General features: G+C 41.0%; 1 protein-coding gene across 9 annotated transcripts in view; it reads right to left on the reverse strand.

The window, feature by feature from the left end:
• Positions 1–26,739, reverse strand: part of nrxn3 (neurexin 3) — a 266,887-nt gene that overhangs the window by 93,569 nt on the left and 146,579 nt on the right. For all 9 annotated transcript variants that reach the window (XR_002665284.1, XR_002665283.1, XR_002665282.1 and 6 more), the window contains 4 exons: positions 26,141–26,288; positions 24,353–24,736; positions 5,291–5,494; positions 3,349–3,375 (listed from right to left, as the gene is read on the reverse strand). Coding sequence is in view for 6 of the 9 variants with exons in the window: in XM_022750982.1 (XP_022606703.1) it covers positions 3,349–3,375; positions 5,291–5,494; positions 24,353–24,736; positions 26,141–26,288 (763 nt within the window). In the remaining 3 variants the exon portion in view is untranslated. The remainder of the gene's footprint in view (positions 1–3,348; positions 3,376–5,290; positions 5,495–24,352; positions 24,737–26,140; positions 26,289–26,739) is intronic.

Here is a 26,739-nt window from a genome sequence, read left to right on the forward strand (position 1 = left end):
GCACAGAAAGTAGAAAACTAGTGGCCAATATACACCTCCACTTTGAATTTAACTTCCATAACTTTTATGGTGTGTGCTGATATGCCCCCTTTTGCCAATGGAAAAATAATAAATAAATGCATGAATAAATATAGCACTAAACTTATAAAAGAAAAATGTCAAATATTAAAACCAATTTTTTTGGGCAATTAAAATTCTTCTGATAACTGTGGGTCAGGACATTTGGCAGACTCTATATGTAAAGTTTCCAAACTCAACCCTTATGAGGAGTTGCATAAACAAAATCATAACCAGACATGGCCGTTGCCTCTATCAGGAGATTCAACGACATTCAAACAACATTTAAATGTGAGATGTGCAGTATGAGATAGAGGCCAAAACAGTTTTTCCTTGATTATAGTGCCACCTGCATGGGAATGTGTCTTTTTTTTTTTTTTTTTTCCCAAAATTGCGATTACAAAAGGATTCCCAGCACCAGGCCCCCGCCCCTTCACACTTGGATTTCTAACAAGCAACTTGTGAGCATTTGGATGCCCTATGCATAAATTGCTACTAGCTGTCTAAGGGGGACGTTGTTTATCTGGGGTTTTGAACTCTTGACATTTGTATCCCCAGAGAAGATGATTTACTGATTGGATCACTGGGGAATCATGTGCAACACATGCCTTCGCATAAGATGAGGCAATGACATCACGTGCAAAACTCTGGTATCTTTGTCTGTTTAACCTTAAAACACTTCAAACAGTCAAAATGTTCAAAATCACACCTCCTTCTGCTGGTTTCAGGAGTATCATCAAATATTTTGGTGACTTTGAATCTATAGGTCACAATTCTGTGAATGTGCTGAAAAAACTTCAGCTCTGTAGGATGTACAGGTGACTTAGTTAGAATTTTTGAAGTTTGGAAGGTGAAATGTGTACAAATTAAATTCCTTTTGTAAGAAGCCACGCCCACTTTAATCGATCATTACTTCATTTTATGTATAGACTGAGTAATGACCCTCGATCATGCAAAACAAAATTTGTATGATTCCATGCAGCCAAGAATGAGATATTAACTTTTCATATTTGTAGTGCCCACTAGCGGCCAATTGGCACAGTATTTTGTACAGAGCCTCAGAGTCATGTGAGGAACTACTAGCCTAAGTTCTGTGTTACTAGGACTGACTGTTGCTAAGGTATGCAACACTTCCTGTTTGGACTACTACCTACAGGAAGTTGTTCTTTTATAACTGGCACATTATTTGGATAACCACAATTCTTTTAATAAATTTGAACATGAGTGTGCCTTGATTATACATGCAAAATGTTGTGCAGATGGGACTCAAAGCTGAGGGGTAGGTCAACAAAGTAGGTTTTGAATATTTCACAATTTTGCAAAAAACAAAAAACAAAACAATTATTGGTGTAAATGGGAGTGGCCTATATCACCAGATTCATCTAATTTAATGGAACACGTCAAGGTGAGTTTTTTGAATGTGTGATGTACAATGTGGGAGTTATAGGTCAAAACGATCTTTGATTATAGTGCCACCTTAAAGTAGATGTGTGTAATTTTTGGTGACTGACATGTGCCATTGTATACCATCCCTGATCATTTCACTTACATACCTTTTACAGTGTGTGCTGCAGTACCACTTTGACCAAAAAAAGGTCTTGGACCCCTGATAAACCTGAGCAAAAAAAAGGTTGTCATCTCTGTGTATGAGAGCTCATAATATAAACTGAACTGTCTAGCAATCACTTGACCTCTTCCACTCCAAATCCATGAGGCTGCATCAACTTGCAGGTATATTTTTAGTGGTAAAAGATACTAATCCCTCTTCTGTACTGAGGAGTCAGCCTCAAATTTGATGTATTATTATCATTACTATTTACTATTATCATTACTATTTACTATAATTTCTTATTACATTTTTATTATTATTACATTTTTTTTTTTTTTTACTTTTTTTTTTCTACTTTAGAATAGCAGATGTAAAGGCAAAGATCTCCATGGCCCCATTATGAGTAAAAGCAATCCATAGTGATTTGTGAGAGCCTGACAAGCCAGAGACTCTAGTAATTCCAACAGAGCTCACTGAATCATCATCCTAAACTTAATGTGTAGATTGTAATGTGACATGAATTCTCCTAACAATACTTAACAATCCTGCATATTCTGTGTATTTCTATCCAGTTTTGATACTTAGTCTCCTATGATGATAAGTCTGATTCAAATATATAGGATTGTGTGAAACAATGTGATTTTTCAATCTTCGGGTTAGGGAAAGGAATGTACACAACTAATAAATGATTCATTATTTGTATGGTCCAGACAATTCATTATCTTGTTTCCCTCTCTTGGGACAATATCAGCATTACCTTCAGGGTACTATAGGTTTATCTGTTTTGGGGACTGGTGAGTTTATAACAGTTTTACCGCTGAGATTGAAATATCATTCACGTTTTACATTCATGCAGATTACTGGACTGCTATTTCAGTAGAGGATTGTAACTTTCTTTAACACATGTATGTTTTTCCTTGGAAAGCCTTCTAAACAAACTCTTGCATTCTCTTACACATGTTTTGGTTTAACATTGGAACATTTGGAATATGGGTAGTACAATCTCATGCACTACTTATTATTGATGTGTTATCATGGAATGTACTTAGTATTCACACCAACTATTCTTTATGATTAACATTAACAGATGGAAGGAATTATCTTATCCATGCTAGAGAAGTTAAAGGGTGTTTTGAACAGAGCTAGTACTAAAATCATGAATAGACTATCCAAATGAAGTGTCTCAGTTAAGTATAAAAGATAGTTATTTAGAATTACTCTCGTTTTCCCTCTCTTACCTGTATCCCTCACAAAGTAGCACTCAGTTACATATAAACCTGCTTCTCAGATTGTAGTCACTTAATGGCATCACTTATAAAGAAATTTGATTTGCTATTACCTAAAAAATGTGGCAAAATGAAACCTATACTGTAAGGACTATTTTAAATATATTATGTTACTTCTGTATACAGTGCAAATGGTGTGAAAATGGTTCTGTTTTAACAGAACTATTAGCAGAAAATAGAATAATGTGGTTGATTTAAAAATACGTCAGGATATGTCTAATAATTAAAGCCAAAGTCGCCACTCATTCCATTTGACTGAGGCTATTTCTGCTGGTTCCTGTTGAATAGGGGTCCTCAAACCAACTGAGCAAACTGTTCCTCCACATGATAGACTTAAGAGAAGGTGGAGGGTGGTGCAGGACCCACATTTTAAGAAAAAAAACAAACATTTCTTTAAAAGAAACATCAACAAACCATCAACATAGAAAGCAAAATGAAACTTGAGTGTTAACTTACTGGAGTTACAGTTTATCCTGATACAGTCTAGATGGGGAAGAATAAATGACAGATGAAATTGCATCCTTCAAGGTTACTGCTGCAGACATCCAAAAACAAAAAGTCCACCCTTCCGGGGACGTACACATGCAGGAAGGTAGCCATTTTATTTATTCAGTATTTATATCTATGTTTATGCCAAATTACCATTAAATAAATCAGAGATTTTATCATTTCAAAACCATCATTAACAGTAAATAAAATAATGCCTGTGTCAATCATAGAAATGAGCTAGCTACTTTTAGAACTTGTGCATTTTTGATACCTATAGTACCTATAGAGTTCAAATGTATAAATTGTTTAGGCACAGTATTTACAGTAAAATGGCCACTTGTAGTACCAGCTACATGAGTTTTCCAACCCTGGTCTGACTGTTGGACTTTAAAGTTTTAAGCTTTACATATTCAAATTAGAAAAGTCAAAGTCTCTGGCTCCAAAGCCTCTGCACCAACCAGGTGGTGGCAGCCATTCATTTTAGAGCGCTGGACCTTTGAAAAAAAAGTAAAGAAAGTAATGACTTATATAATTTGAGTTCCTATTCAAACAGCAACGAGTTGAATTTGTAAAACAATAGTTCCACTGAGCCCAGAATAACTGCTGTAAGTAACTATAAAGACAGCAAGGGTTGGTCACCATGTGGCTGGTGGTTTCATGTGTCGTCAACCGCAACAGAAAAGTGGGAGCAAACAGCCACGATCCAATCAGCACCAGCACCATGCAGAGGCACAGTAACCCCAACCACTGGATCTATACCTAAATGTGTCACTAAGCTGGACCAGAAACTAGAGCTATATTTACAACGTTAACAATCACACACATTAACATAGGCTAAGAAATCATATGAGAACTTATCAATCAGAGCTGCAAACATTTTGACTGAAATCTAGAGTCTGACTCACATTAATTAATATAATCAGCTTAGAATTCATCTAAAAATGGCTTGGCCAAAAAGCTAACATCTGCTAACATTATTCTTACATTTTATGATTTTTACTGGAGGTACTGTATACTCGAGTTATAAATTGACTAGATTTCATCTTGGCATTCTTTAATATAATGACGGGCAGTGTTTTTGGAAGTATTTGGGGTCACAGCCAGCTGTAGGTTTTGCTGGGCTCTGTTCTCGGGCTGTTCACCTGACGGGCCGCAGGCTTAAGGCCTTTGAAGGGGTGAATACCATCTTTCGACAAAACGTGATGGAAAATGAAGTTGACGGGTAAACATAAAAACATAACATTGAAAAGCAGAGACTTCCATAAACACATCATAGTAAGCAAAGAAAACAACTACCAAGAGGAATAGGAAGGTGACAGAGAAATTACTTCATGTCAGAAAAATGAAGTTAGTGAGAAAGACAGGAAAAGTTTCTCTAATGCTGTGTTGAATAATGGACTGAAGATCAGAGGCTACACTTGGTGGAATTCACCTCTTAGAAAGTCTCAGGAAACTTTGTTCATTAAAAAGACTATTCGAGATTAGACTTTAAAGCCCATTATCTCTCCATCATAACATGTATTCTGCTTATTGTGCTGTGACTGTCTCAAAAGTTCTGTAAATAAGAACATGATTTGACTATGGTTTGTCTGTTTGAAAGATGTTTTCCACTGAAATAAATAAGTTACCGTGGTATAGCATGAATTGTTATATATAGTTGTATTCAATAGCAGTCTACGGGTATCTGTTTGCACAAAATGCATTAACACCCATGCAAAGACCAAAACTCTCCTATGTTCTGAAGCTGGTAAAACCTTTAAGGGATCATAGTGATGAGTAACTGATGAAAGACTAAATAGAATACAGATAGAAAGGAGTGAGAGAAGGAAGAGGTCACTGCTCAACAGTAAACTGTCTCATGGTGAAGGATGTAGGTGTGGAGGCAGATGAGTGGGTGGGCATACGATACCTAGGTTGACTGTGAGTTTGACACGACCCCCATCCAACTCCAGCCTGAGCGTGTCGGCTGAGTCTCGGGAGGTGGTGGCCATGAGGAGGCCATAGGCCCGTTGGGAACGAAAACGAAGGGAAACGTCCTCTGCCTCAGTGTGCATGATGGTCGGCATCACCACTTTCATATACATGCTGCCGTCGTAGGAGAGGATGGATGCCTCTGTATAAGAAAGTCAGGAGCACAGAGAGACTGTTTCATCATATATTATCAGTTAGAAGGTCTTTGGCATAGACCATGACTGGATTAATCTGCCGAGGTTCAAAGCCCCCTTTACACCCCACTCTCTGTGCACTGTGTAAAGGTTTGTCGATGCTGGAACACAGAACTATTTGGCTGTAACTGAGACACATTCATTGAGGAATGTGCAACAAATAAGCACAAAACTGGAAAAAAGGGTTAGGGTAAGTATTAGGGCACATCTTCAAAACCGTAGGCCCCAACACCAAGGAATAAAGCAGGATTTAGTGGTGCATATTCCCAACACACTTACTATTAAATGAGCACAAACCATCTAATGCACAGAAAGCCTATGCCAAGTCTGTTATTCAACCCAGGTCCAGACTGAAATAGCTCAGCAACTGCTGGATGGACATCGATGTTTCCCAAAAAATGAATTTTATTAACTGTAATTAGCAACTGAAATGAAACATTTTTCACATTCGGCCACTTTCAGTCATGTCTTTTTTGTAAAACAAAGAGCACCTTTCTATGCAGCCAGGATCTTCTGGAGAGTGTGTACACTGAGCTACACAGCATGAGATGAAGAACTGTTGCATCTTTGTTTTCACTGAAACATTGTGACTACGGCCATGGAGCTAGATAGGCTCACTCTCGACTCACATGACTCACGGTGGTTGGTCTGCCTTCTGGAACCATCTGTTGGAGTTTTGTGTTACAAACAGGAAACAGGAAATAGGAAACACTACACCTTTGTTAGTTATACCTTTACTTACCAACACTACTGGTCACTCTTCAGTTATAGTGACAGAGGCTAAAGTAGCAGCCAGTCTAGCTAGAATTAAACCTGGATCTGATGAATACGGTAGGGTGATTAAATCATGTAGGTTTCAGCTTACGGCAGTTTTTACGAACTGTTCCAGCTTTTGTTGAATGAGTGAATAATGAATGAATATTGCCTCCTTATCTTCCTTTCCTCCCAGAACACTTTTTTTTTGTTACTTCTCCTCATCCCCTGGCACCCATCGGGGAACGTAACACAGTAATGTGTTTTTTCCTTGCTTTGTAGTTTTTCAAGGTTATGGCAAATTAAAGTCATTAAATGAATGTCTAAGATGCTAACTTTCTGACTCAATCATAATTGAAAAGAGTTTGGCTGGCTGTAATTCTATGTTTCCACTTGAATATGTAGGGAAGACAGTTACAGCACTGGACTGTTTATATCCACTAGAAAAGGTGCACAAACACTGTAGTTATGTCCAGAGACTATTTTCCACTGGTGGGTTTTACAGATGTGACGTGCAGACAGTTCTACCTGCTGAGGGACTTCAATGCTGTTGTTATTGTAGCAGTGTACCTGTACCTGTGAGTGCTGTACAGGAGCATCATCAACAAACAAACAGCACACCCTGACGGATTTCTCATCATTGCTGGTGACTTCAGTCATACAGAGTCAGACATTGTTTTGTTCAAACTTATGTTTACCCTCAGGATTGTGTGGTGGTTGTACATCTGTTCTATGCTGCAGGTCCATGAGGAACAACATTAGTTTCCCTGTATGTTATGTATGTCAAGCATATTGCAGGAATGACAATAACTCTGAACCTGAACTTCTGGTTTTCAGACTTTGGGTCAACATTTTGATTTGTCTACTATTTTGTATTATGCCTATCATATTGTCATTCATATTGTCTAATACATAAACTCTCCAATAACGTATTGACATCCCTCAATATATCAACCTCATGTAAATAACTCAGCAGGACGTGTGATTGGTGTGATGCCATCATGGGTCAGCACATACCTGACCTTTGAACACAAATCACACCTTTGTTCTGGTAGAGTTTTAATCTCTCTTGTCCTCTCTCACCAGCACAGTTACTCCTGTAACAATAGTCTGTCAAACTTCTCAAAATGACAGCAGATCAACACAGAATGCTACATCACAGTGTAACACACATATGTCAGTGCATGTGTGGTATGCTACAATATCATAACTGCTCTCAGAATAGTAGAAGCCAAGTCAATGACAGCTTGACAAGCTCACTTTGGCTATAGCTCACCTGTCAAAGATCCAGGATCATTCTCAATGCCCAAATGTCCAAAAACACTGCTCCCCTCTCCACTTGACAGGCTCCAGCCTTTGTCAATGACACATTCACGCCCATGAAAATGAAAGAAACTATAGATACAATGGCTGCAAGTCAAACTGACCTCAGAGACAATAGCCTGCTACTGCCACAAGAGGGCAATAAATTACATGATGCAGGCAAACAGGCATCAGATCCTTTATGGACAGAAGACTGCTCTGAGATCAGATCTAAGAAGAGACATGGCTTCCTTTTCAGAATCGTTCTATCTGATGGCTATTTTCAGCTTTAACAGTACTTACATTGACAGCACACCACTGCTTTACAATCATCCACCTCTTGTACCTGATAATACCTTCAGTCCTATGTCAAAGGTCAAGAATAAACCTCTACACTAAAGATTTAATGTGTTTTTGATATCAGAATGTAAACATATTCATCCTTTAAACCTTACGATTCCATTCAAACTGACACTATAATGATCAGATGAGGTTGTCCAGTTCTCAAAGGAATAATAAGGATTTGTGCAGTTGCTACACTAATCATCCTGAGATCCCTGTTTCTTTTTTTGGAAATCTATTTCTATTTGTCTTTTTCTCATCACAGCTTTCATTGACCGGGCCCACACATTCTTCCTGACACATCTGCCTGGATTTTTTTATTATCTTTTTGTTTTGCTCATTCTCTTTTATAGTTCCATTTATTTATCTCTAAGGTCTAAATGCGTAAATATGTAACGATAGGCAGACTCCTAAGTAATCTCAATAACAAATCAAGTTTAAGTACGAGACAGGCTGATGGTTTGAGGGTGTCACAACAACCCCAGTTCATGTGTTGCCAAGGAACTGTTGTATGTCATTCCCTATCTCTCCTCTCTTTTTCTCTTATCTTGATTTGACAAAACACCAAAACAGAAAACACATTTTAGAGAATACTCTAAAATAACAAAAAATACAACATTTCACAAAACACAAACATTTAGAAAAACACAGCAATTAAACAAACCATCTTAGCAAACATTTTGTTTGTGATTGATCACTTTAGTTGAATAAAGCTTGCTCATTACAGTCCATCAGATGTACTGACTGGCCACGAAGGCATCATCCTTTTCCATTTTGTAAGTTACTGTTATGAATTCGGGTTTTGTTTTTGTGTTTTCAAAAAAAATCAAGACAGCATAAGGTCAAAGTAATTATGAACTGGCAAATGTAATGATATTTTTTCATTTGAATGAATGCATTTTAGATTAAATTTAAATGATCAGTTAATAGTGCCCTTTTAAAATGTTTATTCATTTATCAATTGATCACAACAAAACACTTTAAACTATTGTAATTATTCTAATGGCACACTCCAGGCTCATACACACTTCCTGATGTAGTTTAATCCCTTTTGATGTGATTTGTCATTTCTCAGAGTCAGTGTTAATAGAATTACAGTAATGAGACAACACTTGTGTTGATGTGCCCGTCGTCTTAGGCTGCAATATTTTACTCACTTAAGAAAAAAAGAAGATCGTCTGGGGCTTTGAAGCTTCTGTGCATACATGACACAATCATATACCTACATATTAATGATGAGCTGACTAAATGAATATCACTGTTTCGTCATGTTTGTCTACATGCTGTCCATGTTTGGACACAGATGCTTGGTGCTGATGTTTGTTTGACAAGGTGTCAGATGACGGCTCAGTGTAACATATACAGTTTATTTCTCATTAGAGCTCTGAGCTGGGTTTGTGTGTGTATGTGTGTGTATAGTGATGGTTCTGCATGTGTGATGGTCACAGTGTGTCCAATGGATTGATACACTTTTAACTAACTGACCTTCTCCTGTTCAAACTATTAAAAGACCATGATACATTTTATTTGGTAGGAAGATATGGCATTTCTAACCAGTTCATTCTCTTTTCTTTTGACACTCAACACGGTTCAGCTCAGTGATGTGTTCACTGACTGTGTCTACCATCTGTCATTAAAGACATGTCACTTCACCAATGCTGCTGGAGACGAAGTAAAAACATCTCAGCTATAGGGAGAACCAGGTCTTTATTTGATTGTAGGGAAGAAGACAAGACAAGCACATCCGAGGTGTGATGCATTTCATGCAACCCCCAGATATTCAGCCCTTCTTAAAGACAGATTGTGCATGACAGATACTCTGGACTGATCACCCAGAGAGGTTATTAGTTTTATTTTAGGCTTTTAATTTGTTGTAAATTCAAACACTTCCTCTATGTTTACCTTTTGTCATGATAACTAAAGTATCATGTACATTTTCACAGCAAGAATTCCATCAGTACAGTCACAGAGCCATACTCATCATTCTGGCCTTGCTATTTTCATTCACTAATTACCTCTAATTAGCTGTTTTTGCATTCAGTGTTGAACTGCTGTCAGTGATACTGAACACTTCACATTAAAAGACCTGCAGCAGTTCTGAGGCTAGATCCAATCCTTCTATGGCAGTTCTTAATTCTTCTCTGACATGAAAGGGAGCGAAGTCAAAGTAAACTGGTGAATGACAACAGGAATTCTGTTAATCAACAAGACCAGGTCGAAACCTAGTCTATGTCTGGACCTTTGGTCAAATCCTGATTTTATAACTGTGATGTCATCTGACAAACACCGAACACCTCCTTTCGTAATAATGATACCCGGAATCACAGAAGTTTACTCTGAGTCTCAGCTCCATTGTATTGGAAGTGCTCTTCCCCTCCCCTGCAGTTCCTGAGCAACCAGAAGACTGGAGCAGCTCAGTAGACTGTCCATAACAAGAGGTGTAGCCCTGAGCCCCGGGTCAGCATCCATAAACAGTCCAGACCTGAACCAGGTTTATACCCAGTTTGTTTGAAACAAAGTCTCTAAAACTAGAGACAATGAGCTGCAGCTGTAACCCCCTAATAGAATCTGTTTGATCCAGAAGCTCCAACTCAGTGACGAGGAAATATGATCAGTAAGTCAGTCAGTTAGTCAGTCAGAGATATTCCAGATTAAAGGGCTGGCCCAGCTTGTTGCAGTCCAGCCAAAAAGAGAAACTTAGATCAATGTACACCACTTCCCGTGATTAGCCACTTACAGTTTTTCTTACCACTGCTATGCTGATGCTGTCCAGCTCTATCTGTCCTTCTCCGCAGATGGCAAGACTGTCTCAGCTCGGATCTCAGTCTGCCTCAACGATATTGATATTGTGAATTTGATCATGAAACCCCACCTTTAACTCTCTATTACTGAACTCCAGGTTATGTGATCCAGTCTGTCTGTTAGCACATTAGTATCCAGCTCAGCTCTGCCTCACATCACCATCAAAATCCTCAAATATAAATTCCATTACATAACTGGTGATGTCTGATATAAAGGCTCTTAAATCACACACACACACACACACACGCACACACACAGGCACGGAGTATTCAGATGACAATCACAGCATCAGTTGAAAAGCAAAGATGTCTCTCTCTACAACTAGTGGGTAATACATGTCTTCAAAAGCCGGATGACCGGCACACCTCCAAGTTCCACTTAGGCTTTGTGTCATAGTGTGGAATGTATGAAGGGTGAAGAGCGCTACCAGTGGAGCACATTTTCCAATGAATCTTGAGTTACATAAGCATTCACATACAGTCAGACATATTGTTTGTATTAAAAACAAAAAAACCTGCCTCAGTGGTTCACCTGGTAGTGCGTGCACCACATAGGTTTGGTCCTAGCCGCAGTGGCCATAGGTTTTAATCCGACTCACAGCCCTTTGCTGCCTGTCATCGACCCTCTCTCTCCCTGACTTTCCTGTCAGTATCTCACTGCACCATCGGAAATGGCAAATCTGGTAGCCCACACCTGTTTGGGCTGTGGGATAAAAATGCCAATGGAGGATGTTCATGATCAGTGTGTCCATTGCTTAGGGCTGGAACCCAACATCCTGTGTGAACTATTTTATTCTGCCAGCTAAAGTGAGGGAGGGTAGGGCTCAAGCATTCTCTCACAAACGTCCAGCCACTTTGACTGGGCAGTCGCAGCAAGCAAAGCAGCCAAGAGTGGTGGTTTGGAATGACTAAGTGGGGGTGGAGCCTCAATCGGTCCAAACCCTGGGTGCAGCTATCGAAAAAAGGGTTGACAATGCCCTCCCCCTGTGGCAGCCCCATTTACTGCAGCACCCCTCCTCTGCCAAGGGGGCTGGAGAAGCTTGATCGAGTGCATCCCATATAGGATGCACTGGATGAAGGGGAGATTGACATCCTGGGTTTGAGGTTGAAGACTTCCCCCCTGGTCAGGCGTGTGTTGAGGCAAGGCAGGTAGAGGAGGAGCCAGAGCATCCACCTCCCTTTTATTACCAGCTCATCACTCAGGCTGCTCAAGCATTGGAAATTGAAATGCCAGCCAAGCTAGGCCAGGCAGCATCCCGTTTTGATGATTAGGTAGGTCAATGACTCTTTTTCTGTATTGCTGCGTCCCAATTTAGAGGAACTGGTACTGGATTGGTTTGCATCTGAAGCCCACCGCTGGTCAGGTCTGTGTAGACAACTAGCGTGTGCATGGGCGGGAGAGGATTGGCTGTAGACCACCACCTCCCATGGATCAAGCCTTAGGGGCCTTGGTGTCCCCCACCAAGTCTGTCTTGGGGAAGCCGAGATGCCCAAGCAGGATTACTGAAATGATGGATGCCATGCTTGCCAGAGTACATGGAGCTCTGGCAATGCATGGACAGCTGGTTAATACAGGGGCTATTCTGGCCTTACATCAGTGCCAGCTGGCAAAACAGTTGCAGGAGGGAGGTTCTAACCCACTTGCTGAGGTACAGCAGGTCTCCTTGCTCCTAGCTAAGCTAATGAAAGAGGAGGTGGTGGCAAATGGCAGGGCCATGGCCTTCCTCTGGATGGTGAAGTGCCATCTCTGGCTGTCTCAGTCACGGCTGCAGGGAGAAGACTGGACCTGTTTGTTTAGGCTGCCTGTGGTGACATCTGCCATGTTTGGGCCTGATGCAAATAAAATGCTCTGGCAGACCCGCTGTTGTGTTCAGGAGCTGTCAGGAATGCTCCAATAGGGCCATGAACAGCGGGTTCTTCTGCATCCCAGATGCAAGGTCAAGGTCAGCCACCGATTCTGTAGAGGCAGACCTTCAGTGTAGAATGGTTGGCGGAGAAGGCCATCAGAGAGATGAAGCAGGACAATCAGCAGGCTGGGTTCTATTCCCACTCTTTCTCATTCCCAAAAAAGATGGGGGGCTAAGATGAATTTTGGATTTGAGAGGGCTCAACAAGTTTTTTAGACCCCTACGATGCAAGATGTTGACTGTGCCGAGGGTTCGACACAGTCAACATGGCCAATATTTTACTACGATTAACCTAAAGGATGCATGTTTTCAGATCCCAACATGGGAGGGACACAGATGCTATCTCAGGTTCACCTTTGATAGCAGATATCAATAGCCATCCGCCCTCGTGAAAAGTTCCCCAGCCCAACAGGGCCATCCAAAGGGGTGAGGGCGTCGGCGGCTGGCAGCACGGGCCCGGGTTTGCACAGTACATTAATCCTCTGTAACTGCAGGCTCTCTACCTAGCTCTTCTGCACTTCCAGCCCGAGCTGACAGACTACCATGTGCTGCTGAGGACTGACAGTACAGTGTGCTGCCACTGTACTGTCAGTATACTGTCTATATATACAGACAGGGTAGTCCGGGTTCCCTGTGCCTTTGCAGATCAGATGATATGGGAGTGGCCAACACTCCTCGCAAGCACAGTTCAAGTCCCTGAGAGTGATGCATATGCCGTGTCGGATGAACCTTGCAGCAGATCAGCAATCCAGGGGTGGGCCCCTACCCGGAGAATGGAGGCTGCCTTCAGAGGTTATACACCAGATCTGGGACTGCTTTGGTACTGCCATAGCACATCACAGCTCACTGTCCCCTCTTCTACTCCATAGGACAGACAATCCTCCCTTGGGCACGGATGCAATGGCATTTCAGTGGCCACAAGGCCTCCTGTAGGCCTTCCCTCCCTTCATCCTCCTGCACCTGCTCCTATTGTAGGAGGTGAGCCTCATCCTGTTGACCCGCGGTTAGCCCCAGATGAACTGGTTTTCAGCAATAGCCCCCCTCCTTCAAGGACTGCCATGGGAGCTCCCTGTTTGGCAGGACCTCCTGTCCTATGTCCATGGGACTTTTTCACCCCTTTCAGAGACCAAGTTTCTGGCCATGGGGTTGCCCCAGTCTATTGTTAGCACTCAGCAAGGGTAGCATATTCCTACAGTTGGGGAGAGTTTCAATTATGGTGCACCTCGGGGCAGGTGGACCCCCTCTCTTACATGGCCCATGACATTTTCCAGTTCCTCCAAGCAATGTTGGAGTTGGAACAATAGGCGTACTGGTGTGGGTCGAGTGAGGGGGGCATGGTGGCTTTGATGTGGTTCAGCACAAGTCTCTTGAAACACATCATTATAATAGGAGTGAGAGCAATGGGGCAGCAGTAGATAAGGCATGTTACTGATGATTGTTTGGGCACGGGGCTAATGGTGTTTGTTTTTAGGCATGTGGGCAGGTTAAAGATAGTGGTAAACACATCAGCCAGCTGGTCGGCACATGCTCTGATCACCTCCTGGTATGACATCAGGTCTGGTTGCTTTGTGTGTGCTCACTTTGCTTAGGGAAGACCTAACCTCAGAGGTGCACAGGGTAAATACATGGTCATCTGGTTTCGCAGTTTCCTTGTTGAGTCTGACGAAATGGGCATGGAAATAGTTCACTTCCATGCCATCACAGGGCAGTTGTTTGGGCTCTTATATTCAGTAATAGCCTGTTTTCCTTGCCACAGGTGCCAAGGGTCATTATTTAGTAGGAAGACGTCATCGATTTGTCATGTTTGTTTACGTTTTGCAGTCCTAATTCTCTTTTTGAGATAGGACCTGGCTATGCTGTAGGCTAGGGTGTCACCAGATCTAAATGCAGGGTCATGGGCCTTCAGAAGACTTTATTTGAAGTGACAGACTCAATGAGGAGGCATCACTGTGTGTGTGTAATGTTACACAGTGCACAGGCTCTTGAGAATAAGTGGCAGGCTATTTGACATGTAGAGCACTTGGAATATAGTATTGCATTTACTCATGTATTACATATACATATAGGCTATGTCAAGCCTATTGTTCATATTGTATTAAAATACACACACCAAATGCATTGTGATGTGCAAGTTATTTAACCCTTTGTTTTATTAATTTGTGAGTGTAACCTCTTGACTGAAGGAATATTAGTGTTTTGTGGGTGTAGGTGTGTGCCTGTGCAGCCTCAAGTATTATATCTTCCATATTTTAACAGATTCTCTAAAGAAGTATTTACAAGGGAGTCCAGCCTCTCGACCCCATCTCAACCAGCGCCCAGTGACCAAGGTGAGCCAGCCACTCCATCTACCTCATCTCAACCAGCTCCCTGTGAACAAGGTGATCCACCTACCGTCCACACAGCCACCAATTGCTAATGGAAAAAACCACAGGTTCTTCCTCTTCCCCCTGTGAAACTATCTCTGTAGCTGGTGAGTCTGTCAAACCACCACCTCTGGATCCTGCAGACTTGGCATGCCCTCTCTGATAAAGTGAGGACTGAATTAGTCACCAAAGAGAGTTGCCATCATCACTACTTTTATTCGTTGTAGCGTACATACCTGGCCTGGCATCAGTCACAAGCCATTAAAGAAGTTAATTGTAAGGACATGCAGAGTTACGGACCCACAATTGAAACTTTGTTAATGTTCCCAACATCAAACTATCAAATTGATAGGAAACAAAGGACACTTCTCTCACAAACATTCCATGCTTTTAGCATGCCAGAGAGACCAAGGGTCAAAGGTCAGCTCCAGACGCTCAACCAATGGACACCAGGCAACTGGAGAACATAGGCAAAATCTCCCGTTTATAACAATAAGACTCTGTCTAGTGATGTTTGATTGTTTCTTATATAGGACAAGTAACACCAAAAGGACTGAGTATCACTAAGAAGTGAATCCTGGCCTCTCTGTGCCATGCATGAACACACACACACACACACACACACACACACACCAACCTCCCTTCCTCTGTCCCTCTCCAGATAAAAGTCATAAACTACAACCCACATTCCAATCCTGAGCAGTGGCCAGCAGAACTCTCTTCACAGGCACAGATCTGAGAAAGAATATATAATTAAATATCTAACTGTTTTGTAACTCCTGAGATGTTTCTATGTAATAGGTCAATCCCAAACTTCTATCCTATAGAATGTTTGAAATGTAACATGTAGATTTTAAGACAATGTCCTTCATGTGACCATACTGTCAGCATCCTTCACAATAGGTAACACACACTACATGACATCCACAATGTCCATATTATTATTATTACAGTCAAAGAACTGCTGTGGAATCCACATGTATAGACTATTAGCTTTGGGAAATGTTTATATTGTTGGATGATCAGTTAACCACTCGTTTTATGATTAATTCCAGGTTTGAAGGATGTAATATGAAATCAACACTTGTATTACTCCTGTCTGTCATTAGTGCCATTAGGTTTATATGTTATTTCATTTAATGTTATATGGTCGTGGTGGAAGACAGATGTGTGAGTTTATAGGTAAACTGTAGAATTAAACTATTCAAAAGTTCAGTGGAAAATTACTCTCTTCTCTAAGTTGGAACAAAGGAGAAGATGGGTGACGCCCCTGAAACGTGCGCCAGCCCCCAGGGGATAAAACAGTCGTGATCAATTCACATATTGCCAGAAGCTAGAAGCTGAAAACTGTGCTCAATAGCTCTGTTAGCTCTGTAGTCCAGGCTCTTACCAACAGCCTGGCTCTCAGCTCTAAACTGCTAGCCACAAAATCACAGCTCTTAGCCATTTTTGCACTTTATTGTCTTTATTGTCTTTTATTTTTTCTTTGCCACATGCTGTAAGTAACATTCTTTTTGTCTACATGCGCAATCTTTTATTTTTATAAGCCAAGTCAAGACCAACTGGACCAAAACAACAGAAGTGCCTCAGAGTAATTCTGTAACTTTTAATTATTATCAAGTTTTCCTTTTTGAAGATTTTTGATAACTTTAGAGCCATCTGGTCAACGCCAGTCTCCTCTAAAGTTATCCGGCCAAAGTGAAGTGGCTTAGAGTTTATTTCGCATCAACCCGCAAGAGACACCAGCAGATAACACCTCTGCACGACCACCTGCAGAGAAGCCGACCAGAAATCAAGAGTGCTTGAGACAGAAAGTCTCCTGGCAAACTTCACCAGAGCTGAACCAGTGAGACATCGGCAGAATCCGCCCTGTGATAAAGGTGATAACGGTATAGCCATTTCATATTCTCTCCCACCATTGCCACCTCATTACACTGCTCATTTCATTATTATTCTCATCATTATGATTATTATATATTGCATTTACTCTGTACATAGTAGTTTAGTTGATAAACTCGTTTATTTACACCCAGTTGTTGTCCTGTTGTATTCTTTTGACATAGAGACTTGAGATCTATTGAATCGAGAAGTCATGGCTTCTGATATGAGATTGATAAATTTATCAATGAAGTTATTCATTGTTGTCCTCCCAGAGGACTGGTGCCCCATTTCAACAAGAGCAAATTCAAAATTATGACGTTAACACTACATCGTCAATGGTGAGAAGATAATCAGAAGCTGGCTTATCTACTCCAGGAAAAAAAACAGCCTGATTTGTGAAGGACTCATTGACTGCAAGAATGCCACCCAGGTTCTGAAGTCACAGGACAATAGCCCAGAACATCACCAAAGTATGAAGATGTGGAAGGAACCGGAGGTTCACCTTGAAACTGGGCAAACAATTGACAGCCATGCAATGCCACTCATTGAGACACAGAGGAAGAGGTGGTGTGGTGTGGTGTGGTGTCTTGAAAAGAAAAGTGGCGATAATCCAGTCTCTTGCAGAGACACATATGGCCCTGAGAAGATCCACAGACTCACTCTACCACCCCAACAATGGCAACTTCCTGAAAGATTAAACTTGGTGTCATAGATAGGGATGGAAACTGATGAGATTTTATTGATACCAATGCCATTATAGATTCTGCTTATTGATCCGATTCTTTATCGATTCCCTTATCGATTCCTGTGGATTTTTTGTGTAGAAAAAAGTAGGCCTATACAAGTTTTCAATGTCAAAAACACAAATTTTATTTGATCACTGAACAAGATAAATAACTGCTATGTAGTTGTTCAATCCCTCGAGGAGGGGGTGCTGTCTGACTCTTTAGGTCTACCTTGTATTGATTTACATAAAAGGGAAAAAAAGGCTCTCGGATGGGGGCCGGCTCCCATCGTTCACTTAAAAGAGCCGGCTCGTTCACGACCGACACATTATACTAATACGTACCTTCACTAATCTGCTGAGACTAGGAAGCACTCCTTGACTGGAGGCGTAGAGCGTCAAACACAGCACTCCTGATATTTAATGCCGTGCTGCGTAGACAAATGTTTCAGCATGTCGCTGGTGTTTCCACCCTTGCTTGCAATCTTAGTGCCAGACACTGCATGTTGCGCTGTCAGCGTCATTTTGTGTGACATTAAGCCACACTTCCACGACTCCTTTGTTGTTATTTGCGCTGACTGCCTCTCGCAAAAGCGTGACATCATTGTTTTGAAAGGCATGCGGAACTAAGTGGAAGGCATCGATAAGGGAATCGTTAAACTTAAAAGCAAATGATGTCGATGGATCAAACCAGTTGGAACCAGTTCTCAACTGGAACTGGTTCTCAATTCCCATCCCTAGTTATAGATGACTAGAGTGCCAACATTGCCAGAGCTGGCCATGCTGACATAATGCCATCTAATTTGTGAAGTGCAGTCCCTTAAACAAATGTTGGAAAAATTACTTGTGTCATGCACAAAATAGATTTCCTTACAGACGTGCCAAAACTACGAAATCTGTGGAGTGGTTCAAAAATTTGTTTTAAGTTTATGTAAACTTCTGACTTCAACTGTACATGAGGGGTTGAGATTAAAACATTAAATCTGAATGAGAATTAAGTGAATGCTTGCAGAGAGCGCTTTGTTTGCTCTGTCTTGCTTAGAGTTAGATGTATAAATTTGTGAAAATAAAAGCCAGGATGAGAATAGATTGGGTTCATAGAGAGAGCTCTGATTTATCTGCCTGAGATCAAAAAGAGGCATAAGTTGAGAAAGTCAGGGAATTATTTCAGAGCTTGATGAGATCTCATTTGAAACTTAAAAGGAGACTAATTTAAGATTTTGTGAGTCATGAGAATATGTAGGGTGGAGAGATACGACATGATAGAAAACCAAAGGTTAGATGTGTAACCCAGGTTCTCTGAGTGGAGAGACTATCTCTCCAGGTAAAAGGGCTAACCATGGCTAACCCAAGAGGCGACGCCTGCATGGTGCTTATCTAACCATGTGTTGCTAATCAGTGCATAGCCACCACAGGTGATGTGTTTTAAAGAGTATCCACATCAGCTGCCCCCGTGGGGGTCAGTCTCTGTACATATGGGGAACTTGGGCTACATACAGTATGTGACCTTCCATTACCTCAACAACCTCAAATCCTGCGTTGTAGTACAGACCTCTGATAACTAAAAGTTATCCTGGGTATGTTGAACTTGCTTCGTACTACAGGCCTCTGGTCCCCCACATTATCACTGTCTTGTCATCATCACTGTGATATCATCAGTACTTCAGCCAAATGTTTCTATTAATTCTTAAGGTTTTTGATTATTGAATACATTTGTTGTGAGATATGGTGTTTGTCTGTAGGCCAGTGTTGGAAGGGTCACTTCACTCTGCATGTTTTCACTTGTCCGTCTGGGTTAGTGGGTAGATCAGCTGCTCAATCAGGGAGAGGGGAAACAAGTGCGCATCATTAGGTCCTCTCAGTACTGAGGGACTGGGCTTCAGGTAAGACAGATATAACTGTTCTGTTGTAGATGGCAGTGGGCTGAACCTTGTGCACTATAGAATCATTTCTGTACTTATCATAGATTGATCGTAGATAGCCGACAAACAGCAGGAACAGAAAATCTAGTGTTTACCAGGTGTGTGGGTTCGATGTGCTCGGGGAGTCTGGTGTTTGTTTAGCTCACACCCAGACTCTTACCTGAGCTGGTGGTACACTCCAGTCAGGTGTGAAGAGAGGGTAATATGCCGTTTGGTGGTCAAAAGAGTAGAGAAAGCTTGCTGGGAGGTTGAATTATTTATTTATTTTTTGGTTGTTATGTATATTTCTTGTTGAATTTCCCAGGGTTCATTTTACCTCTGTTTGGTATATTTTTGAGCTCATTTTACAGCCTGTGGTCCTGCTTTTTGGAATTTCCCTTAAAAAGTTTCCAGTGTCCAAACAACATTGTCTGCCCTTCGTATGGGGTTAAGGTTAGTTTCTTATGTAGTGCTTGCTTTTGCAAGAGATTTAAGATGTTTTGTATTTTGTGTATATGGTTTTGGTTTGTGTGTGAGAGCGCAGCTCAGCCTTCTTGTTTTTGCCCGCAGAAGGAAAAAGTTACTTCCCCATGGAGTCACGGAACCTACGCCCACTACCCTCCGCTCACGTAGACTCTGCTGTGTTTCTGTGCTGACAACGGGCATACAGCCTCCCCGCCATACGCACGCTCTCTGTGGGTCTAGCGTCTGCCGCTCTCCTCTCACAGTCGCCCAACTCTGCCGTGAGTCGCCTTTCCTCTCTTTCTCTCTCCCTACCAACACACACATTCAGACCTCCACATACACATTGAACATCCCTCCCCACTAGCCACGGGTGGTGAGGATTTTAAGTTGAGTGAGCACAAGAGTCCCGACCGCTAGTCGGTGCTGCTTGGTGTTGTCTAGCCCAGACAAACCACGTCCGCCATTTCGGCTCACGTAACGCGACCCTCACCAAGTCACGTCCACCATCTTGGATGCACACACCCACCATCTGAATGTGTTTACTGTATTGCTGTGTCTACTGTATGTTTAGTTAGTTGGATGATTGGTAGAATAGTGTTATTAATCCAGACTGTGGTTAACTTTGTTGATTTGTGTGGAGATTAAATGAACAGTAAGTTAAAGAGAAATCTTTCAGTCCTTATTGTACATGTTTATTGTGATCTGTGGCTGATTGAGAGAGTCAGAACTCCAACTTTACCTTGTTTAGTCACTTGTAGTCGTTGACTCCAGGAGGTCAGCTACTTAAGTTAACTATTTAGGTTGTGAGACTGCAACCTGGTTCGGTTATTGTCCCGGTCTCCAGGTGGTGCCCCATATTATTAATTTATAGTACTAACTTTAATTAATAATTTCTTAATAGATAATGTATTATTCTTAGACATAAAAATAAGTCATACTCATTAACAAAACGCGTTCCTACCAGATCCATCAGTCATCAACTCCACAACATCTGTCTTGTCGTGAACATATGAAGGTAACTTGTTAACATAGGGTTTTAAATAACTGTATTGCTGGCTCTGTTACACATTGCTACAATGGGCCCAGAGGGTTACCTTTTGGTTCTTCATAAAGTTTATGTAACCCACTCAAAATAGCCTATAATAAGGGTGAACTTATTTCCAGTATTTTTCTCATCAGCAATAGCCGTTTTAGTCCAGCAGTGGGCAGTGGTGGTGCTGCAGAGTAAAAAACAAACAGCGCTTCCAGGATAGAGAGACAGCAGAACAGTAGCAAGCTAAAGCAGAAATTAAGTGAACCACGTGGAGTATAAGGTAGGAATGCAAGACAAAAAGTTAGTTAAAGGTTCTTTAGAATGAAGTCTGTCTCAAAATGGATTACGAGAAGTAACTAGCGAAGTAGGCGAGGATTGAAGGATTGTTTATTCCATTCTCCGGTGACTGTTGGTGATTAATTGCCATGCTGTGTTAACAGTTAACTAACATTGCTGGGTCACCGTACAGTATTCTGTTACAGTGTGAGAAGTTCTTTTGATAAGAATTCATGTAATCTTTCTTTGCTATTTTCTGAGTGTGTTTTACAATGTGGCAATTTCTAAGATGTTTACTAAAAAAAAAAACAATCGGAGTAGAATCTGAGTTGAATAAACTACCTACAATGAGAAGGAATTAAAGAGAATGCTGGTCATGGAGTTTACATTTGCACATGTGCAGCAGCTGAGAGGATTCAATGTATAGTAATCTTGAAGGTACAGTAAATTCATTCATTTGGATTTTTGAGTGATATTAGTTCCAGATCTGGTAATACTTTCATGTGTGCCTGGTGTTTCTGATTTTATAGAAATGCACTTGTACCATGTGGGAGAGAGAGCTCCATGTATTTGTCTTTTTTTTTTTCCTTTTACCATCCAACACTTGACTTTTTTATCATTAATGCCTACAGTCACTCTACTGATCTACTGACTGTCACACCTTAACGTGTTTGATATTTGTATTTGTTTGTTTAAGGTCTGGAATAACTGGGTTGGTGGTGTGTTTGAAGTTGGTGTGGTGTGAGTATAGATCATGACACGGTTTTCTTTGCTTTACCCCTTTGTATCACCTCCTATTTGTCATGGTTTCTGAGCTGCTCATTACAAAACTTTCAAAATGATACCTTCATACTTTGAAGACATACAAGTTGCACAGGACTAAACAAACCATTTACAGTTTTTTGCGATATTGCTTACACACTCATTTCAGATTTTGGCTTATTGTGTCGAAACTCAACACACAAGCCAAATAACAGAGTACTCGGAGGTGAACATCTCACTTCTATGTCAAAATGAAACACTGCAATCAACACCTGACAATCTTCTTTCAAAATGACATTTCTATAAAAAAAATTAAAAAAAACATACACACATGCACCATCTGAATGACTCTTTGAAAGCAGCAACAACACACTGATGATTTTTTACCAGAGCAGGTTTGTACAGAACTTGGGTGTAAAAAACATAGGATTGCAATGTCTACATTGTCATACAGGGAGGGGGCTGGGGGTGGGTTGGGACAGATAGGCAGATACCCCCACAGACACCACCCCCAGAATATGGGCACTATTGCAGGTCACATTCTGCTTTGTCGGAATGTACACATTGACAACACAACACATTCTGCTGCCATCAGTCCATCAATCTACAGTTCAGTGATACTTCCACATATTCACAGAGAAGGTCTTTGACTCTAACACTGTTCCTCTCATATGGAACCTGTACAGCTGCTTCATCGTAAGGTGGTGTTGACTCAACATGTGGCAGAGTGTGGATGTACTGAAAGGTTCGGTTTAGAAAGTCAAAAAGACCTGTTCTCCAGTCTGGATGTCTGCATTATGGATGTGACTCTGTAGCACCTGAGGTTTGGGCTGGACTCTCTGCTCAGCCTCCCTCAGTGTCAGGCAATGATTTATGACATAGTCCAGCAAAGTGGCCCCACTGTCATCTGAAGATCGCCAGGTCTTCTTTGTCCTGGCCCTCATCCTCCACCTCCTCTGTCTTCCTCTTCCTCTCTCTGTCACTGCTTCCATGTTTGCAAAGTTCTCGCAGGTCACCTGAGCTCTACCTGAAGCACTGAGGCTCAGACTGAGTGGTGTTCAATGTCTGCATAAATGTTTTCAGGTGTGTGTGTGTGTGTGTGTGTGTGTGTGTGTGTGTGTGTGTGTGTGGTGCAAATTTCATGTGTGTGTTGCAGTTTGAAAAAGACGTGTTTGCCCAATGATTGTAAGATTTAAGTCTTGGAAAAAGTGTGTAATGTAAGAAAAAGTGTTTATTGTTTTTGTAAGTGTGTGTTTTAGAACTGAAAACAGTAGAAAATGTGTTTGTAGTTTTGGTTCTTTGTTTAACACTAGGACCACCAGCATTCTAGCACCCAATAAAGCCGCCACAACGGTCTCCTAGAGCGTCACATGTATTAACATTGTTTAGGTTTCCAAGCAGCTCTTGAAGTGGAAGAAATAAGTGTTAGTACTTCTCCTTCTTCATATAATGTCGTGTTGGGGGCTGAAGGTGGGGGGTAGTGATCGTGCAGCACTGCCTGACACACCTATGGCACACACCTCCACCTGGAGATGGTGTTTCGCTCTCATGTCAAGAGCTGCAGTCGCTGTTCGCTCTGAGGTTCATTGGATTGTTATTTTATGTTATTGTTTATTATCAACAGCCAGAGTTTTTTTTTTTACAATCGTTCCACCGGGTTTGATGCTTTGGTCTAAGCATTCACTTTTTGTGGGTAAGCAATTGTAAAAAACTGTAACTAAGACACCATACAGTTAAGAAAAACAGTACTTGTCCAATGTGACTCAAACCAAAGATCAAATCCCATCATTCAAACACAAATAAAACAGCAGACACAGTGACACTCCACGCACCTCTGCTCACTGTTGATATAGAAGCTGTGTTTCAGAGACCTCCTCCCTCATATACTGCATTTCAAGACTGAACCTGTTTTGTGTCAAAAAGACTGACCTGTTGAGGCTTGTGCAAATATTGCTCAGAAATGTCTAATCATGTCCAACTGTGGAGGACACAGATATTATATTCTCAGTATCCATAAATCTACTGCACACCAGTTGTTTATTTGATTATTTTGTTCTTGTAATGGGACCACAATGAGGTGATAATACACCTCGGGCAGTAGGCACAGGTTCAGCTGAGTAACCTGTGAACCTATTCCTTACATGGGACACAGTTCTAATCTGTCTCATATTACCAGTTAGTCTGTGAGTGGTCACTTTCCTGCTCCAGTCTTTTAAGGGAGCCTGAAAGACTGTGGTCTCTCTCAGAAAGTAGTATCTAGAGTTCATGTGAGAGAACTAGACATGCAATCATTTACCTCTCTCGCAGGTGCGTGACCAGTAGCCAGTCCCAGTGCAGTCACAGATGAATCTGTTCCAGCCTTCTTTGCAGACACCCCGGTTCTTGCATGGGTAGCTCTCACACTGCTTGCCCGTTTGCTTGTTGCATGAGGGTTTGATTCCAGCACCATTTTGGGCCTCAGCGATCTGACGGATGTCTTTGCTTCGACCATCAATGAAAAGGTCACGAATACAGCCCACGTAGCCGTAGTTGAGCATCGCTGTCCACAGCTCAGTGGGCAGGATGAGGTTGGTGCGGTCAACAGGAAGCCCCCCCAAATACATGTCACCCTCCAAGTCCAGAATCTCACTCTCACCACTGGCTGTGAATGGCGTCCTTCTGCTGTTTACAGAGATGGTGCCTGTGGTGGGTGTGGTACAAGATAGAACGATGATGTCAGGAAGAAAACATTCTACACACAATAATGAACAGCTATTCATCCTGATCAGATTATAAAAAAGAAACATTTAGTGTACTTCTTGTTAATTTATTACTTAACTGTATTTTTTTTACACTTTTTGTAGTTAGTACAATATACATTTCCTGTTATTTAAACATTATGAAACAAAACTTTTCATCTCAACTTTTTTTTTAAACCATCACACTAGAGCTGCACAATTAATCGAAATACAATTGAAATCTCAATATGGCCAAGTGCAATATCCAAATTGCTGGAGCCACAATTTGTTTGATGAAGGTAAAATGTGTCACAATATTGTTTTACATTGTTGTGATGCTACAGAGATTCCTCAGCCTACATATCATACTCTCCAGACGTAATGGAACATGAAAGTACAAAAATTATATTGCTTCAGTGAAAATGAAGTGTAAAAATGTGACTGACTGAAACTGAAAAAGTAAGTCCTATCACAACCGCAATATCTGCCAAAAATAATTGTAATATGATATTTTTTGCACATTGTTCAGCCCTACCTCACACCAACCCAGAACACAGTGCATAGGAAAACAATAGAGGGTAACAGTATAGTTATTACTGATCATAGTGCGTATGTGACCACCATATTTACATAAATATCTATACTTTCAAGTTCCCACATAAACCTAATTGTTCTAGATACCACACTCACTTGAACGTCTGTTTTATTGTGTGTAAAATATGACCATTAGGTTTGTATTTGTTTATATTTAAAAAGAATATGTACATAATCAGCATTATTTTCCCCACAGTCCCTCCAACAGCTTGAGTTGTTTTGTGTAAACTTGGACATGCCTTATTTTCATCTTACAAACATAATCCTGACAATAAAGTGACATTATGTAGAGGAATATCTTTGAAACTGAATCTGCTCATTATCAGGTATACTTGTTTTCAGTTCTTCTTATTCTTCTTATTTATTTTAGTATGTGATAGATGTTGTCCAGTTGTATTTGGAGTTCATAGCTTTGATGAGTGGCATGATCTGGATCTGAAGGTGAACTTGGTCAAAGTATGAACCATGTAACTCAAAAGAGGGTGGATATCTGTGGGGGTGGAGTTCTAATTTGGACTTATTGATAAAAGTGGTTACTGGGGAGAAAATATGTGTTTGCTATATTTTAAAAGATATCCACTTCTTCATTATACATTTGATAACATCTAATGAGTCCCTTATTTACTTCCTCATACCGTGAAAACAACTTAATTGCATTTTAGAACTTTATTAAATTCAGTTTATTTCAATTTTTGCTCGCTATGAAACAAATCAAATTTGTAAAGTCAATTCTTGGACATGACTGTTCCACCGACTTCACCAACACAACTGACCTGAGCGTCCATCTCTCTGGATGTCCACGTGATACCAGGCACCATCATTGACCTTTGTCTGAGTGGCCTTCACCTTTATAGTCCCTGAGCCCATGTCCAACAGCAGGTACAGGCTGCCATCCAGTAGTTCTACAGCAAAGAAATCCACCTGCACAAGGCCAAAAATGTATTACCATTCAGTCAGATACTTGCAAAAGGAATGCAACATACGATTCAGGTTTGATTATTTGATTTGTAAGTATTCAGTTCAGATCAGCTTCCAGTTTGGAGAAGCAGCATGAGCGCCAGTATAGAAGCTAATATCAGTTGAAGTGTTGCTTTATTTTGAATATTTTCACCATTTTATCTTGACATCAAACAGACCTTTCCTTTGGAACTACAGTTTGTAAACTGTTGAACTACCACATTACTACGCTCAAGGGCACCTATGGTGTGCACTGTACTACTCTGCAGATCAGCTGTTTGAGTCAGACAAAGTGTAGATGTAGGTTTGTTCATAGGAAAACAAAATGTAGTTCCAAAGTAAAGGGGTGTTTGACGTAGAGATAAAGTGGTGAAAATATTTAAAATTAGATGTAAACTGATATTACCGTTTTTAG

Source organism: Seriola dumerili, unplaced genomic scaffold (genome assembly GCF_002260705.1).
Source record: "Seriola dumerili isolate Sdu_G_001 unplaced genomic scaffold, Sdu_1.0 BDQW01000149.1, whole genome shotgun sequence".
NCBI classification, from domain to species: domain Eukaryota; kingdom Metazoa; phylum Chordata; class Actinopteri; order Carangiformes; family Carangidae; genus Seriola; species Seriola dumerili.